We start from the raw sequence: 21,500 nt of genomic DNA, 5'->3' as shown, positions 1-21,500 counted from the left end.
ATTCTCTCTCATCATTTCTTATAATATAGTAATATTCCATCGTGATCATATACCACAATTTGTTCAACCATTCCCCAATTGATAGACATACCTGCAATTTTCGGTTCTTCTCACCACAGAGAGAGCTGCTATAAATATTTTAGAACATATAGGTTCTTTTCCTTTCTCCCTAATCATCTTTATAAATAGATGTAGTAGTGGTATTGTTGGGTCAAAGGTATCATTTTACAGCTCTCAGATTGGCTAAAGTGATTGAAGGGGAAAGTGACAAATGTTGGAGGGGATGTGAAAAAATTGGTTTACTAATTCGTTGTTGGTGGATCTATGAATTGATCCAACCATTTTGGAGAGCAATCTGGAATTGAGTTAATTTCTTTAAGTATTGAATAATTTGATCTCCTTGCTGTCCAACAAACTCTCAAAAGTCTTATCCAGCAGCACAGTTTGAAAGTGTCAGTTCTGTGATGTTCAACTTTCCTTATAGTCCAGTTTTCACAGCCATACATTGTGCTGCTAGAAAAACTATAATTTTGACTATAACAAATCTTTGTTGTAAAGATCGTGCCTCTGCTTTTTAGTATATTGTTCAGATTTGCCATTAGGGCAGCTAAGTGGCACAGGCGATGGAGCTCTGGGTCAGTCAGGAAAACCTGAGTTCAAATCCAGGCTCAGACACTTACTAGTTATGTGACCCTGGGCAAGTCACTCAACTCTGTTTTTCTCTGTTTCCTCATCTGTAAGTTGAGCTGGAGAAAGAAATGGCAAGCCATTCTAGTATCTTTGCCAAGAAAACCCAAATGAAGTCAAGAGAATCAGGCACAACTGAACAACAACTAGATTTGCCATAGTTTTTCTTCCAAGGAGCAAGTGTCTTTTAATTTCAGGGCGGCAGTTGCCATCTGCAGTGATCTTGGAGCCCAAGAATATAAAATCTGACACTGCTTCCATTTTTTCTCTCTCTCTTTGCCAGTAAGTGATGGGACCAGTTGCCAAGATCCTAGTTACATTTCAATGTTAAGCTTCAAGTCAGCTTTTATACTCTTCTTTTTCACTCTCATCAACAAACTTCTTAATTCCCCTTCACTTTCTGCTATCAGAGTGGTATTATCTGCATATCTCAGATTGTTGATATTTCTCTCAGCAGTCTTAATTATGGCTTTGGATTCATCCAGCTCTGCATTTCACATGATGGTATTTCACCTGATGTATAATCTTATACCATCAGTTGTTTCATGTTCATTTCTAACTGTTGCTTCTTGGCCTACAGACAGGTTCCTCAGGAGACAAGTATGATGATCTGGTATTCCCATCTCTTTGAGGACTTAACCACATTTTGTTATGATCCACAGTCAAAGGTTTTAGTATAGTCAATGAAGCAGAAATAGATGTTTTTCTGGAATTCTCTTGTTTCTCCATAATCCAGCAAATGTTGGCAATTTGGTCTCAAGTTCTTCCGCCTCTTTGAAAACCAGTCTGTTTTTTGATAATCCTCAGTTCACATGTCTTTGAAGCCTAGGGTGCGGGATCTGAAGTATAGTCTGCTGACATGTGAAATGAGTGCTACTGTTTGGTAATTTGAACATTCCTTGGCATTTCTCTTCTTTAGGATTGGGATGTAAATGGATCATTTCCAATCCATTGGCCACTGTTGAGTCTTCCAGTTTTGCTAGCATATTGAGTTGCAGCATTTTAACAGCATCATCTTTTAAGATTTTAAATAGTTCAGCTGAAATTCCATTACCTCCACGAGCCTTTGTGTTAGAAGTGCTTCCTAAGTCCCACTTGACTTCATTTTCCAGGATGTCCGACTCTAGATCAGTAACCACACCATTATGATTATCAGTGATGTTCTTTTTTTTAATAGTTCTTTTTTGTATTCTTGCCACCTCTTTTTAATCTCTTCTGGTTCTGTTAAAAATCCCTACCGTATTTGTCTTTTATCATGTCCATTTTGTATTAAACATTCCTTTGATGTCTCCAGTTTTCCTAAAGAGATCTCTTCTTTCCTATTCTATTGTTTTTTTTCTATTTTTTTGCGTTGCTCTGTTAAGAAAATCTTTTCTCTCCTTGTTATTCTGTGGAATTCTGTATTCAGTTGACTATATCTTTCCCTTTCCATTTCCTTTTTTATTTTTCCACTTATTACCTCTAGATCAAATAGAAATTCCTTTCTTTAGCATTTGAAGCTCTGCACAGTGTGGTCCTTTCCTGTCTTTCCTATCTTTTAACACCACTTCCTTACACGTACTCTTCAGTCCAGCCACGAGGGCTATTCTTTACACACAACTCCATCTCCTTTCTCCATGCCTTTGCAGTGGCCATGCGCCATGGCTGGAATGCTCTCCCTCCTCACTCCTACCTCTGGGAATTCCTGGCTTCCTCACCCCAGGAGACCTCTCCTGTTCCTCTCAGCAGCTGGGCTTTCCCCTTTGAGTCTGTCTTCCATCTGATCTGTACGCATCTTGTGTGGTCTTTCTTATGTACTTGTTTCCTCCCATTAGAATGTAAACTCCTGGAGGGCAAAGATTGGTTTCGCTTTTTTCTTGTATCTCCATTGCTTGGCACAGTGCCTGGCACATAGCAAGCAATGCATGTTGACTGACTGACAAGGAGACAGACTTCTGACTGAAGTGAATGGCAGGGGAAGATAGTGAGAAAGGACAGACACCCTAAGGAGTAGGACTAGAGGAGAGGCTTGCCAGATTCTAAAGGGAGTGGAACAGGACCAACTCAGAGCAAACTTTAATTTCGAAGAAGATCCCTAGTATGTATCCTGGATATTGAATCCTGTTGTACTTCCTGCAGGAGACAGGACAGGGCTAAATCTGGAGTCATAGACTCTGGAAGGGGATGTTCCCTCTCCTTGGGGGAGCAGCAGAAGGCTTCCTCAGGAAAGTGGCTTAGAGCCCAGACAGGGGAGCTGCTCCACACTGCACTTGGGTCAGCTTTGGATTTCCTTCTCTGTTTCATGTTTCATCATGGCAATTTAGAATAATTAAACCTTTCTGGTTCAAGCAGGAGATGCATCAGGCAGAACCCGGACTAAAAGTTAGAGATTCAGCAGAACAAGGTTATTAATGACTATTTAAGTGAAGTGTAGTCATTGTTTTGTTAGTGTTTTTGGATTTGAAAATATGGTTGAGATGCCAGCTACTGTTCTTATTCTTCACTTGCCTGCCTTTAGTTTTCTTAGATTTTAATCAGAATTCATTTTGTGAAATGTTTGGAAAGCACATAAAAATTAAAATTTTAAAATATCTCCTAAGAAAAGTATAGGATAAGCCATAGAATTGAGTAGAAAACATAATCTTAAACTTTCTTAAACTTGTGGGTTTCTTCTGTGAAGCAGAGATTCTGGGCAGTTGGCTCGTCTCACAAAGACTTTGTCTTGATGGGGTTTTCTGTAGCCAGCAGGGGGTGCTGCAACACAACCTACACTGAGAAGAGGTGCAGAGAATGCACTTTATGAACCTTTCCATCCAGCCGCAGACCTGGTTGAGTGCTAAAGTAGGGTGATTATTATCGCCATGTTTGTGTATGCTGTGTCTTATTCAGGTTTTTTCACCTTGTCCAGTGAAGACAGCACTGGCTATGGAATAACCAGGAGGCCTGGGTTTCTGTTCTATATATGTGTTGACCGGTATCATTTACTTCAATAAGCATATTTACCTATAGTAGTAATGATCGAGAATAAGACAGTGAATAGGATTTAATATGAAAATAATAGAGAGTAAAGCTTTCAGTAAAGTCTACTCTCTTAACCTCCCATTACAATGGTAACATTTTTATTGTGATTTTTTGCATTAAAGATTGTTTCTCAAAGAAGAATTACTAAATTATTTCTATTTTTGCTTTTATAAACAGATTTTTTATTTTCATGGGATCATTGATTTGTAGCTGGCAAGGATCTTAGACCATCTAGTGCCACCCCTCATTTGACAGATGAGGAGCCTCAGATGTAGGCATTTAATTGACAGGATCATATAGTAGTAAATGGCCAAGCCCAGAGCTTCATGCAACCTTTCCACTTGCATGTTTTCAGAACAATGCAGGGTTCCTTCTACCCTGATCTTCAAATTATACCCAAATCAGCAATATTTTATATAGGGATGTTTCTTTCTTGTTACTGAGGCAGGAGTCTGAGGAATGGTTTCTTCCTTAATCTGATTTCCTGCTCCTTTCTTTTCCAGCTTTGTCTTATTTTACAACTTCCTCCTCCCCCCACCCCCTGCTGTTTATTCTGTGCTCTAGCAGGACCACCCTCTGTCTCCTGATCATTCACCACTGGAGGTCAGAACTAGGAGCAGTGGGTGGACTTTACAAAGAGGCTGATTGAAGCTTAATGTCAGGAAAATTTTTATGACCCTCAAGGACTAGGCAAACATGGGATGAGATGCCTTGGGAGGCATGGTGCGTCTTCCCCTAGCCCCACTGGAAGTCTTCAAAAAGAAGGTGCCTTGTCCAGGGGAACCTTATTCATGTATAGATTGATCTAGATGACCTCTGTGGCTCTTTCTGACACTGGGCTTTTTGTGATTCTTTGAATATGCCATGTTCTTTCTGTGCCTTTTCCCATGTCTAGGGTGTTGTCCTCTTTCTTCCCAACTCTGATTCCTACTTGACCCTAAAAGGCTAAGTCAGTGATGAGGTCAAGCCACTTCATCCAGGAAGGTTTCTTTGATAGTCAGTGTGTGCTAATACCTATGCCCCATGACATCCTCTAGTGTTTTATTTTTGTCCTCTTTAGCACACTGGCTATGTATTGTAGTATCTGCTTCTATGTCTTATTGTCCCATGAGTCTGAAAGCTCCCAGAGGTCAGAAATTCCATCTGAACTAAATTTTATAATACCTCAATACAATACAATTCTTCCCTTAGTAACAACTTAATTTTTATTTCTTATATTGAAGTATGTTTTTAAGCCTTTCACATTCTAGAAATACTAAATTACTGAAAAAATTAAATGAGTGTGAATTCTGGGTTGTATTGCTAACATAACTAAATTAATTCATCAAAAATTGTCACAGAATGGCTGGGATTTTGATGTTTTTGTTGTTTTTATCTGATGGTTGATGAGAAGCAAGGGGAAAATGGGGTCCTTATGTTGAGGTCAGGGAGCTATAATGATGAGGTGTGGGGTGCTCAGAACCCCAAAATACTGATACACTGGATCCTACCGAATGAATTCAACCCACATCTTCTTTCAGCCAAAGTAAAACAAAGTTTATTAAAGATTCACCATATTGGGTTGACTCTTAGGAAGCCTCACCATTTGTGTTGCTTGCATTGACAAGCAGGCCAGATAGAATCTCAGCTAGACAGAGTCACAGATGGAGGCGAGATGGAACTTATATATAGAAAGATTATGGGAAAGATCTAGAGGTGGTCCAGTAGTCTGGGAGGAGGGTCCAAGGAGGATCTTGATGAGACTGGGGTTATTAGTGATATAATCAAGGGTGGAAAACAGCTGGAGGCAATTGGGAGGTGTCTGACTGTGGAGGGCTTGGGTGGGAAGCAGGTAAGGCAATCCAGTGGTAACAGACTATGGAGGGGCAGGCTGGGTTAAGGCTAACAGATTTGAGTGTGAAAGGCCAGATTAAGTGGAAAGATTCAAGGAGGTTCCCAGAGTCTATACCCAGTCACTGAGGGGCAGCTAGGTGGTGCAGTGGATAGGACCTGAGTTCAAATCTCACCTTACACACTTGACACTCACTAGCTGTGTGATCTTGGGCAAGTCACTTAACCTCAATTGCCTCATCCTGAATCATCTCCAGTCATCCTGATGTATATCTGGTGACTGGATTCAGAAGGCTCTGGAAGAGAAGTGAGGCTGGTGACCTGCACAGCCCTCCTTCACTCAAAACAAAGTCAAGTGCAAGTCATGTCATCATTTCTTTGATGGCATGCTTCTTCAGCAATGAAGGAGGCATACACACCCAGTCACTGACATATCTCATGGTTGAATGGAATATTGAGTGAGGCTGATAAGTGCATTGAGTCCTTCTAGTGTATTTGTCTATGATAGCAAAAACGCAAAACTAGAAAAGGCAAAAGGGATTGAAAGACTGTGTTTTGCTGAATGTTTCCCACCCACTCCCTGCCTTGGCAATACTAAATCACATAGGGAAACAAAATTGACTTAGAAGCAAAACTTTAATTAAATCGTAGAGCCGTAAATTTTCACATTCTGTAATTAACTGTTAGTAAATTTTAGTTTGTGATTGGAAATACTGTACCTAGAAGTTTGGCAGTTTGTTATCAACCCTCCACACTTAACTCTTCTCTTATTCCAGGGCGACTAGCATCCCCCCTGCTGAAACGGTTAAGCTTGTCTACTTCTAAATTGAATAGTTTGGCCATTGGATTACGTCAGATTGCTGCTTCCTCCCAGGATAGTGTTGGGCGTGTCTTGCGCAGGACAAGAATTGCAAAAGATTTGGAACTAGAGCAAATTACTGTTCCAATTGGAGTCCTTTTGGTGATTTTTGAATCCCGCCCTGATTGTCTTCCCCAGGTACGTAGCAGTAACACCCTGTTTGCTGGGGTTTGACCCAAGCATTTTCGGTATTTGACACTGATTTCCTCAGAAGAGGCTTTTCAGGATTTCATTCTCAGATCTTCCTTTGTCACTTTTATCAGTATTCCTATTATGTTTCTCTAATTTTGACTTGGTTCCTATCATATGTACTAATTGATGGGGAGGTAGAATGCAAGTGGTCACCTGAGGGTCGCACAGTAAAATACAAAACATTGTTATACGTCGAGTACTTAACTTTTCTGACCCATTCAATCATTAGTATTTCAGTGCCCCTGATAGGTGTTGCCCATCTTGACAGAGGGACCTTTTTAAAGTAACACAAAATGCCTGACTAGACATAGAATTTATGTTTAAAAGAGCTTCAGTAAATGGATTGAAAAAATGGAATATGGGCCTACTCAAGTAGATTTCAGAATTGTACTGGTTGCCAGTAGTGTTCATGTAATCCAAATAGTAGAGACATTAACTCCAGGAAGGGCTAAATAATCTTAAATGAATGCTCTCCTTCTCCGAGCTTAAGCCCTCCAGGGAAAGTCTCTTTACTGCACAGCCGAGCAGACTGATAGCAACTCTTGTGTAAGTATTTCAGCCACAGGATAGCAGACAGAAGCGTAATTGCTATGAGATTAAAGGACAACCACAATACTCTAACATCCCACAGAGTCCTATAACTGACATTCCTAATATTATTTCCTAGAATTCCTGAGATGAGAGGGATATCAGAGATCATCTAGTCTACAATAGTATCTCACTAAAATCCTCTCAAGAGTGTTCTTGATAAGTGACCATCCAGTTAGTTATTGCTGAGGAGTTCCAGTGAGGAGGAGTCCATTGCCATCCTAGACTACTTGAGCTACTTTAGGACACTTTGAATGGTTAAGAAGTTTTGCCTGACATCATTCCAACTCTGCCCCCGCAACTTACACCCATTGTCCTCAAGGGCGAGGTCCTGCCCTTCAGGTGGTGAAGATTAGTGTCATGTCTTTACCACTCTCTGCCCCTAAATGTTTCTTGTCCAGATTCTATTTCTAGTACCTTTAATTAGCCAAGATTTTCTGCCATTTTATGTCCTTCTTAAAATGTGGTGCCCAGAATGAACCTAGTTCTCTAGATGTGGTCTAGTAAAAGTAGAGTTGTAGGGAGCCTCCATTTCCTTTGTTCGGATCACCCTTCCTCTCAGTGAGGTATAGGATAACTTTAGTTTTTTTTGCCATTTCTCATTAAAATTCTTATATCTTCTCCATGGTTTTTGTTTGTGTAGCTACACCTTCCTGCTCTGTACTTGTGAAGTTGAATTTTTGTATCCAAGCGCATGACTTTACCTTTGATTTTATTAGATTATCGTCCATTTTTCTAGTTTGCCAAGTTTGTTTTGGATCTTCAGCTGTTTGGCACATTAGTTGTGCCTCCCAGTTTTACATAAATGTGCTAACTTGGCAACCAAGACTTCTATAGATTTACCCAAGTGACTGATAAAAATGTTGATGCCACAGGACCAAGCACAAATCCCTGAGTCATTCCACTAAAGAGCAGCCCTCCAAATTGACATTGACCTATTAATGACTATTCTTTAGAAATTATCATTTAGCTGGTTCTAAATCCATCTGATTTTATTACCATCTAGCCCAGATCTCTCCATGTTACAGAGATAGCATAAGAGCTTTCATTGAATGATTTTGTAAATGCTAAATCTTCTGCTGTTATTGCTGCCTTGATTTACCAGTCTGGTTATTCTGTCAGAAAATGAAATGAGGCATAATCAGTTTTGATGAAGCTGTGTTCTCTTTTAGCAATTATTTCCTTTTTTATCTGCTCCCAAATCATTCCTTTAATATTGTACGCTAAAACATTGCCAGGAGTAGAAGTCAGACCCACTAAACGGATTTAACTCACTTCCCTTTTCTAAAATTGGGCCATATTTCCTCTTCTAGTCCTTTGGCAGCTTTTCTCTTCTCCAAGGTCTTTAAAAGGTCACCTGCAGTGGTTCAGCAGCAGTGTCTTAGTCCTTTTAGTACCCTAAGATGTAGTTCATCTTGGTCTGAGAATTCCTATTCATTAAGGACAGCTCTGTTTTCTCTTACCACTTCCTCAGATATTTTGAGTTTCCTGCACTCCTGGTTTTGTTTTGTTTTGTTTGTTTTTAATAAGTTTTTATTGAATTATTTTTTAACATCACCAAAATTTCCCTCTTCCTGCCCCCTCCCAGAGAGCCATACCATATAATGAAAAATATTTTTAAAAGAAAGAAAGAAAAATCACCAAAACTGATCAGTATGTTGAAAAAGTCTGAAAATATAAGCTGTGTGCCACTCTCATGGACCTCCCCCGATTGCAAAGTAACAGAATAAGGTTGTGGTTTGTTAGTCTCTTTAATGTCTTCTTTGGAGCCCTGCCTGTTCTATGTAATTTTGTAACATTCATTTTTTTTGTTTTGTGTCTGGTTCTTTCTGTTTACATTGTGGTCAATATGTATATTTTCTTTTTTTTTTTTTTTGTCCTTCACATTCTTTGCACTTGGAGATGGCATAGTTCATTCATGGATCTATCCTATACCTCTTGATCTCTTTAAAGTCTTGCAGTGAAATCCACTCTTCTACCTCATCCTGGAAAGGATCTTGTGTCCTCTGCTCGTTGAAGTCCTCTCTGTGGGTCTCCGGTCCTGAGTCTCTTTATGTCCAAGCTATTTTCTTGGATAACCAGTTTTTTATAGAAGTCATAGGAATTCTCTCTAAGCCATCTACAGAGTTTTTGGCAAAGTCCTCGTCCTTACGCTGAGCTACCACAACAAGTGATTTCTTTGTCTTGAGGTGTTGATAAAGCCTTGCAATACACCACTTCCTCTTGAACATCATTATGGCCAGTGTCATTAAGACATTAAGCAGAATGGCTAAAATTTAAGTCTAGCCTGCAGAATCTTTCTGTTTCCATGAGTGCGAGATGGAGTGTCCTTCACCTAAGAAATGGTACTCTAGCTATCCAGGGACTGGCAGGTTCCCTCTTCTTTTCTCTATGTGTTCAAATTAAACTCTGGCAAATTATCTAAGATTCACAAAAACATGTATTCAGGTGGTTTTTCACCACTCACCCTGGTAAAGCTACAGGCCAGTCCTTTACCTTAGGATGTGACCTCTGGTGTTTGTCCTCTCAGCTGTCCTGGGTGTGGTGCTAGGATGGTTACTGTTTACACAAAGGAAGAGCTTTGGGAATTCTTGTTTCATTTTACTTGGATAATATTGAGCTTCTACTTTTTGTCCCATCTGTCTCTCCTTTGGTCTTTAGGTGGCTGCCTTGGCTATTGCAAGTGGCAACGGCTTGCTTCTGAAAGGAGGAAAAGAGGCAGCTCACAGCAACCGAATTCTGCACCAACTAACTCAGGAGGCGCTCTCACTCCATGGGGTCAGGGACACAGTGCAGCTGGTAGGTTTGCAGGCATGAATTAAGGAACAACAGGAAGAAAATTTTGGATGTATTAGAGATGAATGGGGAGGGTGGGATGGGCGTGATGGTTAAGTATGCATGGAGCTGGGCTTTTTTTTCTTCAAATCAGTTTTGTTAGATACCAAGGATATAGCAGAAGGTTTAGGCATTTTCCTTTCCTTCAAGGGGTTAATAATCTAATTAAGTAGATGGGGTATGTATATAAAAAATAACTTAAAAATAGCACATGCTATGCTAAAAAAATTTTTTTAACTAGCATTTAATAGCACTTTAAAAAAAGGTTTTTCAAAGCTCAGTACAAACTTTATCTCATTTGTTCCTCACAACAGACCTGCAAGGTAGGCACTACGATTTTCCCCATTTTTAAGATGAGAAAACTCAGACTGAGTGAAGAGAGGTTAAGTGATTTACCCAGAGTCATACAACAAGTAAAGTGTCTGAGGTGGGATTTGAATTCAGATTTTCCTGAGTCCGTGTGCAGTGCTCTTAAATACTGAGCCACTGCTAAGAGAGAGCTATGAGCAGCGTGTACCATGCTACAAAAGGGAAGGAAGTGACTGGAGATCTGGGACAATCCAGGGAGGTTTATAGGGTGTGGAATTTGAGTGGATGGGCCATGGTAAGAGGAGGTGGAGCTATAGTAGGGCTATGTTTTCCTGAAGACAGTGGAGGTAGGGGCAGCAGTGGATGCAGTGCTAGCAAGGTCTCTGATCACCAGCCCCAGCTCTGACTCCTTTCCTGTCACCTGGTAATGCTATCACTCTTCAGCCTAGTCGAAGTTTCCTCATATTTTAAGTGAGAATAATAATGTACAATAGAACTGGGTTTGAATCTTGGGTCAGCCTTATGACTATCTTTGTGGCCTTGGGCCTGTTTCCTCAGCTGTCAAATGATGGGGTTAAGCTGGAATCCTGTCACCAAGTGATCTCTAAGCTCCCTCCAAGCCTGGATGTCGTAGCCTTTTTGGGTTCCTGGCCACCTTTGGCAAGTTCCCTCTCTCAGAATGATGTTTTAAAAAAAAAACACAAAGGAAATCAATTATATTGAACTACAGTTATCAGAATGTTCCAAAAAACCAAAAAATCTAAATTTTGTGATCCTAGGACTTATTACTAGTTGTGTGACTGTGGGTGGCATTGAAAGCCCTGCCCAGTCGAGTTCCTCTCTCCCTGCCACCCCCAGTTTAGTTTCCTAGCACTCCTCCCTTCCCAGCATTTGCTTTGCACTGGCCTTCTCCATCTTCCCTGTGTGTGGTGCTCTGTCTGCCACTGAGGAGCAGGGACCCCGTATCTGGCATACATTCTCTCCTCTTCTCTAGGTTTTAGACCCTGGGTCTTCCTTGAGAGCCTGGCAGAGGGGCCAGAAGGGATAGCTCCCAGAAATTTTTAGCTCTTTCTTCTTGAAACTGCTTGTTTCTATTTTGTATTTACTTGGCTATATACATCTTTTCCAGTAAAATGGAAGCTTGTAAGGAAGCCCATCTTTCACATTTGTGTTCCAAGTGCCTTGTCCACATCAGTGCCCAAAATAGGAGAACTGAGGAAAATGCAGTTCGCAATGTGGGAATGGAGTTTAGGAGAGGTCTGAGAGTCATTTAGATAGGGTAATGCTTGATTTGTGAGATCTGATGAGATCATTTGAGGACAGAGTATAGAAAGAAAACACAAGTAAGACTGGGATAGAACTTTGGGGATGTCCATGTTTAGTGATGGGTGGAAGAAAATGATTCAGAAAAGTGGACTGAGAAGGAGTGGTCAGACCAGTAGGATGGAAATTGAGAGAGCATTGCCTTGGAAGCTGTGTGAGGGGGAGATGTTGGAGGGTCTCAGAAGCTACAGAGAGGAGAACCAGAACTCTCAGAGGGAGACAGCCTTCCCCCACGTACAGTTAGCTGTTATTCTTCTCTTATGAAAGTTTTAGATTCCTAACAATCAAGGGCTGTCATCTTTTCTGAAGTGTGCCTTACCTCATTAGGCACTTATATTGTATTTGGTGAACAGGGTATGTAGAGAGAATTGACTAGGTTTCATTTCCTGGTCCTCACAGGTGAATACTAGAGAAGAGGTTGAGGACCTTTGCCGTTTAGATAAGCTGATTGACCTGATCATTCCACGCGGCTCCTCTCAACTGGTCAGAGACATTCAGAAAGCTGCCAAAGGAATACCAGTGATGGGCCACAGTGAAGGAATCTGCCATATGTATGTAGACAACGAGGCTAGTGTTGATAAGGTCACCAGACTCGGTAAGATGAAGAGGTTAGACTTCATTTTACTGGGAAATTTTTCCCCTCTCAGAGCTCTTAATTCCAGCACTTGTCTATTCTTTTCCTTTCAGTGAGAGACTCTAAGTGTGAATATCCAGCTGCTTGTAATGCACTGGAAACCCTGCTAATCCATCGAGATCTGCTAAGGACGCCATTGTTTGACCAGATCATTGACATGCTGAGGGTAGAACAGGTGAGATCACCAGTGTGTTGTGATGTTAGGATGTCGTAAGAATAGAGTGGTCATTTGTGGCCATTGTTAGACCGAAGATCACTGGTATCGTTTTTCCTTTAACCCCTAAGGTAGCAGGTGCTCTGTTTTACCATGTGAATCTGAGGGGCAATGAAGGAGGAGATGTAAATCCATGATTATCTTTACTCTTAGGGTTAAGGCTCTTCCTTTCTAGTCTCTTACTGGAAAAGGAAGAACCAATCAGGACATCCAGGTTTGGTTTATGGCAAAGACATAAAGGGTACTACCTTACCTGTTGAGTTCCTTTTCTGTACATCAGCCATGTGAAAGAGAGACCTGCAGAGTGAATGTCAGTGTGTTTGTATTTGACCTCATGCATGTGTACACACAGATCCTACAGTGTAGCCAGTCAGTCAGTAGACATTTATTAGCATTCATTATGTATTTGACTCTGGTGTTAGGTCACAGTCCCTGAAGTTTGAATATATTACGTTGCTTGAATGTTTATAGAAATCTCAAATAGACCAGCCAAAAATAAGAGACTGTATTTTATCATAGTGATTCTATTTATTTATTTAGTATTTAATTTTTCCCCAGTTACAATGTTAAAACAGTTTTTAACATTTGTTTTTAAGACTTTGAGTTCCAAATTCTCTCCCTTCCCCTGCACTGAGAAGGCAAGCAATTCCATATAGATTATATATGTGTAGTAATGGAAAACATATCCATAATAGTCATGTTGTGAAAGAATATAGACCAAAAAAAAAAACTCAAGAAAAATAAAGTTAAAAAAGTATGCTTCACTCTGTATTCAGACATCATCACTTTGTCTGGGGATGGATAGCATTTTTCATCCTAAGTCCTTCAGAGTTGTCATGGATCATTGTATTACTGAGAACAATTAAGTCATTCACAGCTGATCAACTCACAATATTACTGTTACTTTGTACCCAGTATATTTCACTTTGCATCAGTCAATGTAAGTCTTTCCAGGTTTTTCTGAGAGCATCCTGCTTATCATTTCTTATAGTACGGTAGTATTCTGTCATAATTAAATACTACAACTTGTTCAGCCATTCCCCAATTGATGAGCATTCGCTCAATTTCTAATTCTTTACCCCTAGAAAAGAGCTGCTATAAATATTTTTGTACATGTAAGTCTTTTTCCCTTTTTTTTAAATCTCTTTTTGGATACAGACCTGGTAATGGTATTACTATGTCAAAGGGTATATGCGTGGTTTTATAGCCTTTTGGACATAGTTCTAAATTGTTCTATAGAAGGTTTAATCAGTTCACAACTCTGACAATAATACGTTAATGTCTCATTTTTCCCACATCCCCTCCAACTATCAGTGATTTTAATCCAGGTTTTTCCCATACCTGGGATATCTCCACTTATTTTAGAAGTCCTCACAAAGTCAATGAATTCATTTCATAAATAAAACCATGTTGTAAAAGAAAATAATTTTGGAAGGCTTACTAACTGATCGGCTCCAGAGGATTTAGGATGAGTTGTGTTGCTCACCTCTTGACAGAGAAATGAGGGACTCAGAATGCAGAAACAAACCTACATTTTAGGATATAGCCACTGTGCGATATGTTTTCTTGACTAAACTTCTTTGTTACAAGATGTTTTCTTCCGGTTTTTAGTTAGGGCATATTTGGTGTGGGGAAGAGGGCTTATAGTGACATCACCAGAAGAGAACAGAAGGAAGTTCTGACAGAAGCACAGAGGAGCAGGACAGTTTTGAAAATGGAAACTTAAAAAAAAAATAAGCAATATGAAATACAGATTTCTAGTTTCATGTGAAATCTTCCTGTTGTAAATATGAAAATGCTCCTTATTTGGTATTTAAGTTCAAAATAAAAGGAAAGGATAATTGAGGGAGAAAACAATATTAGGGAAGAATGGTGATTTTTAGCTAAGTATTCATTTAGCCAAAGTTCTACTAGATTAGAAGAATTTAAGTTACATTGACATCATAATAATAAATACCTTGTATAGAGTGGATAGTTAATATTTATCAACTTCTACCTAAAATCCCAGTCTTTAATGTAATTATTGTTCTTGCTCCCTGTTCTCTTAAAATCTTTTGCTTTAGGAGGAAAGAATTTGGTCTTTGGCCTGTCAGCACATCCTGGAGGACTAGAAGTTAACTCTAGATAGATGTGTGTTTTGGTAGACTAATTACATAAATGGAGAATTATTGGGATATGTTAGATTTAGATCTAGGAGAGAAAATGTGGGCTTTTTTTTTTTTTTTTTTTGGTTACCCTCTATTTTCTTTTCTTTAGGTGAAAATTCATGCAGGTCCCAAGTTTGCTTCCTATTTGACTTTCAGTCCTTCTGAGGTTAAATCTTTGAGGACAGAGTACGGAGACCTAGAATGTTGTATTGAGGTGGTGGACAATGTACAGGACGCCATTGAGCATATTCACAAATATGGCAGCTCCCACACAGATGTCATTGTTACGGAAAACGGTCAGTACAAAGTCAGGTTAAAGGGGATATGGCTCATGGATAACTATCCAGAGGTTAGCGTGGTAGCTTCCAGCCATTTTACCTGGTCACAGCTGGTTCCTTCCCATCCTTATCTCTTCATGTCTGTCATGAGGAGTTCCTGTGGTTGTGCCAGTAGAAGATATAGCCTTTCTATTTATGGTTACCAAACTATTATGCAATATATAAAAATGCTTTGAAAATTGTAACTTTTATATTATACTATATAAATGTCAGATTATTATTATTTCTGAAATGCCTTTATTTTCAAAGACACTTGGAGTCTCAGTTCTCTCATATGCCCTTTGTCCTTTACATGTCGTTTTCCTGATTAAAAATGGTATTAGGGATACTGGAAGGAAAACAACATGGTGGGCAGAGTACTAGCCTTTGATTAATAAATAAGGACCTGGGTTCAAGTCTAGTCCCTTGACCCATACAGACTCTAGGACCCTGGACATTGGACTTATTTAGCCTCTCAGTGCCCTCAGGCTACTTTCCACAACTCTGCATTTCAGAGCAGGTGCCTTTTTGCATTGTTCAAACCTCATTCAGATTTGCCAGTCTAGATCAGTGAAGGCACGGGTCTGCATCCTCCCTCCCTAGCCTCCCAAAGTAAAATAACCCAGTGATCCCAAAGCATGGTATCCATCTTGTCAAAAGAAGTGTTGGTGGAGACTCTGAGGAGTGGTCCCTACAGGCTTGTATATATATGATGCTGCCACCCATACTGGCTCATTCTCTCCCTTGTTGTAGCCCTTCTCACAGTAAACTACCTGCTGAGTAGATTTAGCTGTCTCTTTGGAAGGCCAGGACCACGTACTCATTAAGAGGGCCGTGGCCTGGCTACCCTGAGAAGAATTGAGTTTGTTTGCTGAGGTATGCCTGGGAATGATCGCTCAATGTGCCATGAGGCCCATACAATGCCCAGAGAAATGCTGCTATTGCTGTATAGTTCAGCAGAGCCAAATTTTCTTGGCTTTTGCATATTCTGTGACACTTGTAGGTCCCCAGAAACTCACTAGGGGTACATGTGTTCACTCTGCATTGGTTCATTTGCCCTTAAGCCTGAGTTGGCTGTTCTGCTGAATCAGACAATCTTGTGGGGAACCCAGTCTCGACTGATTCTTTTTTCTTTTTCCCACAGAGGAAACAGCGGAGTTCTTCCTTCAGCATGTGGACAGTGCTTGTGTGTTCTGGAATGCTAGCACCCGCTTCTCAGATGGCTACCGCTTTGGGCTTGGTAGGAAGACTTGCATTTTTAAGAAGTAGAGGATAAAAGAGCTTAATCACAGTTTAGTGATTGCAAATCACTGTTTGGCAATGAGGGGATGTGCTGGTGGAGGGGAAGAATGTGCACCTGCCAGTGGGAAGAGGTGTCTTAAAGATACTTTATCAAGTAACCCAATAGGGAATGGTCATTGAATAGAATGAGAAAATGGAAAGAGATGAGTGGTGAAAGAAAGATGAAAAGATTGGGGCTTCTATTTGGTATGGACAGTCTGACATCTTAGGGGAATTGGAATTAGTCTACCCAGGAATAAACAGGACAACTATAAAGCCATAATAATGGAAACAAAGATCTAAGTAGATGAAGAGATGTGAAATGTTCATGGCTGGGTTGGATTAATATAGTAAAAACGCAGCAACAGTCAGTTTTGATGGGCTTCTCTGTAAACTAGATCAAATAATGCCATTTATAGGAGAAACAAATGGACATGGATAGCATCAACAGGTATATTGGGGGAAAAGGCTGATGAAAGGGGTTTTGCCTTCTAAGCTTTAAAACAGCACCAACTACTAGGAACTGGGTCAAAAACAGAGAATGAGATCAATGGAATAGAAGATGTATGCCAAATCATCCAGTGAATGTATTTTAAAATAGTGTTTGACGAATATATAGAACATAAAACCTGGGGAAAGCACACATTACTTAACAAGTGCTCTTGGAAACACTGGTTGACATTTAACAGAAAATGGATTTAGACCTGTGCCTTAAACCACATGGCTCAGTTGTGGAGGGAAGATGATTTTTGTTTTCTATTCAACAATTAGAATTATTTGGAGATAGGGTAGACATCTTTATTATTTATTTCATTACAGTAAAAATTTTCTATATAGCAAAATAATATAACTAAAAGAAAAATAACAGATTTGGGGAAAATATTTGGCAGTATGATAAAGCATAATGAGAAGTAAGCTGGTCTTGGGTGCAAGAAGACCTCTATTCAGATCTTGCTTCTGACATAGACTGGTTCTGTGATGCTGGGCAAATCCCTTAACCTCTAAGACCATGTAAAAGTTGCATAATAAATAGTTTCCTTACTGAAAGTTCCCTACACCAATGAAATCAGAGATCTGAATACCTCCTCCCCAAAATAAGACCAAAAAAACCTCACATCTAAAATACATTAAGGAACTTCTAAGAATTCCCAAAGGTAATTCCAAGTCCACAATGGATAAATGGTCAAGGATGTAAACAGAACATTGTCAGATGGTTAATAACTAGTCAAAAAAGATAAAAATGAAACTACCACACACATCAAATTGCCAAAAATATTTTAAACCAGCAAAACTCATTGCTGTTAGAACTGTGGAAAAACAGGTATACTCTTTTAACTGCTAGTGAAATTGTAAATTTGTATAATCTGTCTGGAAATTAATCTAGCAGCCCTTGTTAAAGATTTGCAGAAGTATCACCTTTTAATCTACATACCTTTTAGTTCAACAATCTTGTAGTATACCCAAAAATGTTATCAAACAACCAAAAAGCACTTGCTGTACCAAGATTTTTACAGCAGTATTATTTGTAATTGCAAAAAAACCCCAACCCAAAACAAAACAAAACTTGGAAGCAATCTGTGTGTTCCACTGGGGAAAATGTTTAAATAAAATTGTGGTACATCATTGTCATGGCATGCTATCATGCAATTAAGATCAACAAGTATGAAGCATATAAAGAAATCTGGAAAAAAATCTTATAAAATAATACAAAGTTAAAAAAAAAGCAGACCCCAAGAAACAAGTGATCTCTAACTGGCCACTATGGAAGAGGAAATGTGAAGTGAAGAGAAGGTGCATAGAACAATGATGGTTGCAATGGACAGGACATAAGTAGAGGCGTATCATTGATCAAGGGTAATGAGCTATATGGCTGTGCCATTTAAGTTTTTAAGAAATTCTTTTAAAAAAGAGAGAGTTATTAGGAATGCTGCCATTCAGGGCTTGCAATAAGATTTTATTTTCTGAAGATCTGAGAATTTAGCATTTGGAGGAAAAAAAGGACAAGAGACTAAAGGATATTATATACATTTACCCACAATCAAGCCTCACTTGCACAAAGGAGTAGGCCAGGTTTAGTCATTATAATTTTGAAGTATTAAGTTTTAATTGGTGGTAGTGGTGGTTCTTTCCGTTTATATTTTTGTTGTCATTGTACATACTGTTTTCCTGGTTCTTATCACTTAACTTTACATCAGTGCCTGTCATTCCTCCAGTGCTTCTCTGTATTCTTCATGTTCAACATTTCTTACAGCAAGTTATACTCCATTGTATCTATGTGCCACTGTTTGTTTAGCTGTTCCCCAGGTGATAGGTTTGTTTCTAGTTCTTTGCTACCTTAGAAAGTACTGCTATGAATATTTTGGAGTGTCTATCTTCTTCTTGGTTCTCTGTCTTTTTTTCCATAAAGATGTGAGTGTTTCCCGAAGTTCTGCTTTTGGTTCTTTTCTCCCTCCATTCTTTCTCCCTTGGTAATCTTATTCACCCTTATGGATTCAGCTAACACCTTTACACAGATGACTCCTCAGTCTGTTATCTCCAGCCCTAACATCTGTCCTAAAATCCAGACCCATTATTTTACCTGACCACAATGTTTGTCTAGCCTGAGTGTCCCACTAGTGCTGCAAACTGTATATCTCAAATTGATCCCTGTAAGCATGCTCATCCTTCTGATTCTGCTGTTTCTGTTTGTGGCACTACTATTCACCCATTCTTGGAATCTTGAGATTACCTTTGATCATTTTATATCCATCCCTTACACCAAGTCTTTCTATCTCTAAAATATTTTTTCCATTTCCACTGCCACCATCCTAGGACAGGCCCCCCCCCCCCCCCCCCCCCCTGCTTCCCATATGGATCTTTGAAATCATCTTCTAACAGGTCTTCCTGCTTCTATGCTCCTTCCCATCCATTCTTCAAACCACCACTTGTATTGTGTCTTTTATACATAGTTTTAGTTTTGTGACTCCCCTGCCCAAAACTCTTTGATGCCTCCTGGTGTGTCCTGATGCTAAGTAAAAGTCAAGTTCCTTAGCTTGGCATTTAGGGCCCTCCATAGTATGGCCCAGCCCTGCCTTTCTCATGTTTCACTTCAGTGCACTCTGTGCCTTAACCACAGTTGGTGCCTGCCATCCTCCCCACATGCCCCCACATTCTCCCCTCTCTTTCTTTGCTCATATTGTTCTGTAGACCTGTAAGGACTCCCTCTTTCCTATTTCCACCTGTTGAATTCCTGCATGTCTTTCAAAGTCCACCTAAAATATCATCTCCACAAAGCTTCCATCCTTCAGACTAGATACTTGGCATGGATTAGTATGTGGTAGTATTCTTCATGTGTTTACCATGTCTTCTACTATTACATCAGGTCAGCGAATGCAGAGAGTGTGCCCTGTCTAAGCATTATGTTTTCCCTTGTGCCTAACAGAAGGCTGTCTGCACAGTAGGCACTTAATAAGTATTGGAGTTGGAATGGTCAGAGAATGTGATTGATGAGCAAGGCAGAGTTAAGTGGGACCTGTCTGGAAGGACAGCTGGAGGAATTGATTCAGTGTGGAAGCGAGGTGAGGGGAACAATCTCAGCAAAAGTATGAATGAAGCCCTGTTCTTGAGAGTTGGTGGACAGACCCATCTGGGTAGAGCAGGTTGATGATTCATGAAAGCTAAGAGGGCTCATTTAGTAAGTGGTATTTTAATCTTTTTTTCAGGAGCAGAAGTGGGAATCAGCACTTCTCGAATCCATGCCCGGGGACCAGTAGGACTTGAAGGATTACTCACTACTAAGTGGCTGCTTAGGGGACGGGACCATGTTGTATCTGACTTCTCAGAGAATGGAACTTTGAAATATCTTCATGAAAACCTTCCTGTCCCTCAGAGAAACACCAACTGAGAGCGTGCAGGGAGACACAGGGGACTCATTCCAAGATCATGTCACTGTTAAAACTGGTGATGAGACCGAACTTTGTCTCCAGTTCCTGGGTGATTTTTGCTGCTTTGAGGTACACCTGAAGCTCTTTGGGTCACTTTGGCCTGTGCAGTAGACAAGATGTGTCTGCTAATCCATATGCCCCAGTTTGCCAGGTAGAAAGTACAGTTGCCGCAGATAGTACCTTCTTTCCAAACTCATTCCCTTTAAATAATGCAAAACGGTGCTGGTAAGCCTCAGAGAAGAACACGGACAGTTTGTTCCCTCTTCCTATTGCCTCAGCGAGTCAGTGCTGTATCCTGATGTTCCTGATAGGTTTTTACAACTTCATTTCAGACATTATTGTGGTTTTACCAGAAAGAGGAAGCATTGGGTACTCTTTAAAAACTTATTTCTCTTCAGCATTTCATTAGAAAAATCAGATTAAAATTGACTGAATTATTGAGGCTGTGAAAATTTATTTTTTGTATTTATTTGTCAGATGAATGTTCCAGATACATGCTTATTCATCTTTGACCGAGAGGGCTCTGCATTAATTACGACTGATTTATTATATCTAGTAGGGAAACTATAAGTTGTAACATTTAGGGGTATGTATCCCCACTACAGAGCAGGGTGGCAGTTTTTGCACCAGATGTGTTCAAGAATTTTATATGAATTGTCTATTATCCCTCCTGTGCTCTGCTCCTCCCTAAAAGAAATAACTAAAGGAATATTTTAATACTTCAATTTTTTTCCCTTTTTCAGAAATAAAGTTGTTACTAAAAGATGTCTGTGTGATGAAAGTATTCTGTCTTGCCTAGTTATTATTCTTCTTTTCATTTTCATTCCCACATGGCCTTCTCCTTGACCTAAAGGAGGCCCTTGCTTTGGACTCTTCTCACATATTTTTTTTTCACCCAACTTGAAAACACATTGAACACTTTTATCTTCCTGTCATGTGGGAGCACTCTTCATAAGGGCTACCCAAAACGGGCCCTATAGTTTCATTTGTGATAAACTAGCCCAACAAGAACAACCACAAAAATATTTTTTAAAAGCCTGTTGTGCCATTATCCAAGACTATTTTCTCATCTCCATAGACATCACAGCACCCAGTATAGAGCTTCATAATTGGCCATTGTTAAATGTTGAATGAGTGAGATGTCTTGGAGATAAGTGAATGATTCTGATCAACATATCTGTTCACCAAAGCAATTTATTAGGTGCTGACAAGTCAAATTCAGCTTAGCAAATAAAACATAATGAACACATGTGGCAAACTCTGGTCACGAGGGTTAACAAAAAGTTACTTTAAAGAAGAGGAATAATTGTGAATCTTGCAAGTATGGAAAGCAAAAAGAACTTTGTAATGACTTTCAAAAT

General features: G+C 39.7%; 1 protein-coding gene across 4 annotated transcripts in view; it reads left to right on the top strand.

The window, feature by feature from the left end:
* The window catches only part of ALDH18A1 (aldehyde dehydrogenase 18 family member A1), a 63,072-nt gene extending 42,168 nt beyond the window's left edge, over positions 1–20,904 (top strand). For all 4 annotated transcript variants that reach the window (XM_072626188.1, XM_072626184.1, XM_072626189.1 and 1 more), the window contains 7 exons: positions 6,294–6,514; positions 9,818–9,955; positions 12,023–12,218; positions 12,311–12,432; positions 14,728–14,914; positions 16,080–16,175; positions 19,918–20,904. In XM_072626188.1, the coding sequence (XP_072482289.1) occupies positions 6,294–6,514; positions 9,818–9,955; positions 12,023–12,218; positions 12,311–12,432; positions 14,728–14,914; positions 16,080–16,175; positions 19,918–20,099 (1,142 nt within the window). In that variant the 3' untranslated portion in view covers positions 20,100–20,904. The remainder of the gene's footprint in view (positions 1–6,293; positions 6,515–9,817; positions 9,956–12,022; positions 12,219–12,310; positions 12,433–14,727; positions 14,915–16,079; positions 16,176–19,917) is intronic.
* The last annotated feature ends 596 nt before the right edge of the window (positions 20,905–21,500 follow it).

The sequence above is a fragment of the Notamacropus eugenii genome, chromosome 1 (genome assembly GCF_028372415.1).
Source record: "Notamacropus eugenii isolate mMacEug1 chromosome 1, mMacEug1.pri_v2, whole genome shotgun sequence".
Taxonomy (NCBI): domain Eukaryota; kingdom Metazoa; phylum Chordata; class Mammalia; order Diprotodontia; family Macropodidae; genus Notamacropus; species Notamacropus eugenii.
This window is presented reverse-complemented; position numbering and strand designations above follow the sequence as displayed.